We start from the raw sequence: 5,526 nt of genomic DNA on the forward strand, positions 1-5,526 counted from the left end.
GTCTGTAAACCTAATACGGAGATGGTCTTTTTAGTTAATAGGTTGTGATGCTTTTTAATTAGTTAAAAAAAAAAATGCGGCTGAAACAATAGATATTAGGAATTTAGGATAGGGGTAGAACTACTTTTCATTTTATAAATTTTTAATGTTTTTATTGTTAAGTTTAATTAATTTTTAAAGATTTGAGCTTATGATTATGGGCTAATTTAGTATGGGTTTTATTACTACTATAGTGTGAATTTTTAAGAGCCCAAAGTGTAATACGAAGTATGAGCTATTAATTTTATTTTATAAAAGCCAAAATTATTAAATTAAGGGTGACCTACTTCGTTAAATTTAATTAATTTTTGAGAATATGAGATGTGTTGATTTAATAATAGTTTGTACTTTTTGGGAGTATATATTGTTGATTCCTATAAAAAAAATTATTGAATATTATGCATTATTCATATACTTTTATTAACTTTATTTCTTATCTATCATAGCTAAGAGCATCCGCATCGCTCTACGCGATGCGGCCTACGCGTGTAGAAGCGTCATCATATAGGGCGATGCAGTCCCCCCCCTTACACGAGGGCTACGCGTTCTAACGTGTAGCCCGATCGCCCCTTTAAATTAGGCGTGTGTGAAAAAAATAATAATAATTTTCGAATTTGAATTAATATGCAGCTTTGAAATGCTCAAGTGTCGTGGATTTATCTAAAGTAGGATTTTAATTTATGTAATTTTAATTATGTTTTTAATTTTTTTAATGTAATTTTTAGGTTTTTTATTTTAATGGAATTTTAATTATTAGTAAAATGTGTTATTTAAATTTGAGCAATTAAATTTAAGTGAAAAGCATAAAAATCAAAACTAAAAAAATCATGTAGGCTATCATGTAATCCCAATGCAGTCTCCTTACACAATGTGGTCACCCCGTCATCAAGTAAGCTATCATGTAACCCCAATGTGGATGTTCTAATCTTATCTATTGTAACAACTACAGTAATCATGATATAAATTACACACGTTAAATAAAATTAAAAAGTTTTGTGGACTAATATGTAATTTAGAAAAATATATATGTAGAATTGAAAAAATATAAGAAGTTGCATAATCATTATATATATATATATATATATATATATATATATATATATATATATTAAACTCAATTATAAGGGTAAAATGGAGTAGGCAAAAAATATTAAATTCACAATAAATATAAAGTAACAAAACTTTGAATACACTTCAAAATAAAAAATAAAAATTGTTGACAAAAAAATGTGGTTTATAATCTAAGATACATTATTCAACATATGTTTTGTCTGATAAGAATAAAAATTTCTTTCAATTGCATTATTTGCAATATTAATATGCGACAATTTCAAAAGACTCAGAAACTAAAATATGGAATATATCATATGATCACAACACATACATGTTTATAATTGTGTCACTCCGACAATAACAGGTTAACCTAACAGTATTGGGAGAAATGATCTTCTCAAATTGGATCACAACACATACATGTTTATATATTGCAGCACGGATCTAATGGAGGTGGCTGCCGAGATAGAATGCTGCGCCAATGCACAATTTCCTCTTAGGAGCTATTTGCTTGTAATTAGAAGTGCCAGCAAATGAGTTGCTTTGATTTCCCATGATCATCATTTATCCGTTTGCGTTAAAAGAAATACTTTAAACTCTGAAAATATATGAATGTTATCTATATCTATATATATATGTATTAAAATAGTGTTTTGATCTCATCTTTAGGGGTATTTTAGTAAGTTCGTTTTATTCACTTATTGTAATTGCTGCATCGGGTGTCTGTTAATTGACATAGAATAGTTTTTTTTTTTCTTTTTCTTTTTTTACTCTGTTGTATCTTTGAACCAAAGTGCTTTTATTCATGGTCATTTCATAACAGAATGCCAAGCGAGGTTTTGAAGTTTTCCAATCCTTAAAGGAAAAAGAAGAATGGTAAGGGTGGGGTATATGGCGTTAAAGCTAGATATGAGCAAAGCATAGGATCGACTCAAATTATTTTCATCCGGTGAGTGGATTGGGACACATTTATCTATTCTTTGTGCAGATGCTTTCTCTTTTATGCTGCATATGGCGGAGAGGGAGCATAAGCTGTATGGTTTGAAGATAATAAGATCAAACAAACAAAGTATGTCTGAAGTTGAATATAGAAAAGCATGTTCCTGTTTCTGATTACAGCTTGTTATTTTCATGCAATTTAAAGAAAGCATTCGAAGCAACACCACCTAAAGACGGCCCTGAGGGCGGGCGGGCATGGGCAACGGCCCAGGGCCCCAAAAAATTGAGGGCCCAATTTTTTAATATATCCCATTAATTATAAGTTTTATGCATACTAAAAAATATTAGATAATATAATTTATTGTCAAAAATTCAAAGTTCAATTTAAAATCAATTTCATATTAATTTGATGATAATTCTGTGACATAATTTTGAGGGCCCAAAATTTTAAATATATCTAATTAATTATAGACTTTATATATACTAAAAAATATTAGGCAATATAACTTATTATCAAATTTATATTATATTAAAACTTCAAAGTTCAAATCGAAATATAAAATTATGCTGACAATGTCAGTCACTGACTTACTGTTGTAAAAGGAGCTTCTCAAATTTAAATATGTTGAAAACGTATTTGAGATCGTCAATGTCTCTAGAGAGATTGAATGATTTGACAATATCTATATACATATATAAAAAAGCTCAATCACTTTCAAAAATAGTGAATTATGTTTTCCTGCCAAAAATCACCTTATTATTTTTTATAATAATTTTTTCTTTCTAATTTTTTTTTTATCAATTTCTTCTACTCTAGATAATAATAATAATAATAATAATAATAATAATAATAATAATAATAATAATAATAATAATAATAATATAAAATTCATACAAAAACGCACTAAAAATTTAATCAATGTAAATCATATTAGAAATTCTATTTTTAATATATATATATATATATATATATATATATATATATATATATATATATATATATATAGGGTGCGGTTATAGTGAGAACCACACTTATCGTGAGAACATAAGAACCATTAAAATCAATGCATCTACTATATAAATTAATGCATTCGCTATTAAATTTAATGCATCAGAAAATAATAAATTTTTTGCTCCCTTCAGGATTCGAACCCAGGATCTGCATTCATCCACCAAGATGATGCATCCACCGTAGATCTTGATGATCGAATGGTTTAAAATGGTTCTCTGTTCTAATTTTATTTAGTGGTTCTTATTTGAACCTCTCCCTATATATATATATGTATATATATATATATACAATTATTTATCTACAAATTTATATTTTAAGCTAAAGAGTTCTAAAATGAAAAAATATAAGTTTAATCTTTGTAACTGCATTAAATTGTTATAATAAAAAAATATAAATATAAAAATAATACTATATAGAAAAAATATAAAAAAATAAAATAAAATAAACAAATTTTAAAATGTATGATTCTTGATCATGACAATTTTAAATTTCATCTTTGCTAGGTTGTATTTGTTAATTTTATCAAAATAAAAATTTTAAAATTAAACTATATATTCATTAAATATAAATATTAGTACTATGTATATTTCAGTAGATATTTTGTATAAGTTATTTTAATATAATGTGTATATATTATATCATCTTTAATTTTGTCATGTATGAACGAAATTAAAATTCAGGGCAAATTCCGGAATGAGCTAAAGTTTATGTATTTATATTGCAACTTTATATAGTTGAAAAAATAGCAAACTTCACTAATAGTTTGTGGATTTACAGTCAATTAACGCCTCAAAAAAATATATTATTAAATGAAAATCAGTAAAAAGTAATTAAAAAAAAATATATTATTAAATGAAAATCAGTAAAAAGTAATTAAAAGTTCCAAAAACCCTTTCAAAACTAATAGAAAATTTGAAAGAAAAATATCTAGATATTTTGGTGGAAATTTTTAAATAGATAATAATAATCGTTAGTTAAAAAGGTTTTGTCAAGATCTTGGTCATTCATTTTTACATCCTCCAATTATAAGATGGTTTTATCTTCATTTTAATGCTATTATCTTTATTAGAGTATAATAATATGACTAACTTATAGAATTTCATTTTCTAAATATAATATTCTAAAAAATATAAATTTTTTACCGTGCATCGCACGGGAGTAATACTAGATGAAGTCATTTTTTATAAGTAATGGAAATTTTTATTTTTCAATATATTGATGCGCTAATATATTGAGGGCCCATTTTTATAATTTCGTTGGGGGCCTCATTTTTCTCAGGACCGGCCCTGTCCTTAGATGAGATAGGGCAACAAGGTCGTCTATCGGAGAAATCACTTGGATTGTGTTTATGCATTATTCATGGGTCTTCTAGATTCCAATCAATCTGCAACGACAAAAAAATATGTGAGTAAACTTAGCAACGACACATCGGTCCCAACAACAAGCTTTGCACCGTTCCTCTGCAAGGCAGATGAATAGACTGTCACATTCATCTAATTCATAACCAACACAAGTAGTCACTGAACTTAATCTAACAATTGATCCTCAAAGTATCGTTTTGTCTAGCACTACCACATCAGATTCATGAACTATCTAGCTAGAGCAAAAATCATCTTTGGACACAGTATTCAAATCATCTACTTTCTGTACAAGTATCCATCCTATAATTGCAGTAAGACACAAGATATCACAAATTATAGAAACATTGGACTGCACAGTTTTAATAAATTAATTAATGTCAAGGAATATGCTCTTCTAGGTAAAACTCAGTATTAAATCCTTCTATCCCTTCTTCAACTATTAAGAATCCATGACCTCCTACTTCTTGATTCCATGGATCAGTTTCTTAATTTTTGTTCCTTTTCAGTTTATCAGATAATTTTGTTAGGTTCTACATGTGGCGTGTTTATATAAGCTGATAAGAGATTCAAATTTTATCAGTTTTACAAATGCAGGCAACAATTGCAAAGTAGGTCCTCAAAGAGGCATGATAAATTAATCGAGATTAAGTACAATCTAGAAAGTTAAATTCGGCGCCATTAATTATGCGTTTATGGGAGAACAACTTACCGTTCACCGATCAGCATTTTCACCACCGACGGAGCCAAATTCTTCACCGGAACCAAACAGCCAAGTAGGGACGATGAGATCGTTGTCGTGGAGAGCTTGAACCGACAAAGTGGACAAGTATTGTTCGCCTCAAGCCATGACAGAAGGCAATTGTGATGGAACAAGTGGTGGCACGGCATCTTCAAGACGGAAATCCCCAGCCCGAGCTCATCCTTGTAAACAGCACAATTTTCAGCCTTATCGATGCTAACAGTGAGCAGCGCCTCGATAGCCGACTTAGATGCCGGCGTAGCAGGTGGAGTTGGATCCTCCAACAGCAAAACCTGATCATGTGCTCTGAAGACAGGATCGCGGCTGTAACGCCTCGCGCTACTTCCGGCTTGGAGGAATCGGGCAAGGAAATCGTCGTCCAT

General features: G+C 29.2%; 1 protein-coding gene across 1 annotated transcript; it reads right to left on the reverse strand.

Annotated features, from left to right (window-relative positions):
* Positions 1–4,676: 4,676 nt before the first annotated feature.
* LOC131018253 (E3 ubiquitin-protein ligase RING1-like) lies at positions 4,677–5,526 on the reverse strand. Its single transcript, XM_057946977.1, has 2 exons — positions 5,114–5,526; positions 4,677–4,704 (listed from the first exon to the last, which is right to left on the reverse strand). The coding sequence occupies exons 1-2, from the start codon at positions 5,524–5,526 to the stop codon at positions 4,677–4,679; spliced, it is 441 nt and encodes a 146-aa protein (XP_057802960.1).

Source organism: Salvia miltiorrhiza, chromosome 3 (genome assembly GCF_028751815.1).
Source record: "Salvia miltiorrhiza cultivar Shanhuang (shh) chromosome 3, IMPLAD_Smil_shh, whole genome shotgun sequence".
In the NCBI taxonomy this organism is placed as follows: domain Eukaryota; kingdom Viridiplantae; phylum Streptophyta; class Magnoliopsida; order Lamiales; family Lamiaceae; genus Salvia; species Salvia miltiorrhiza.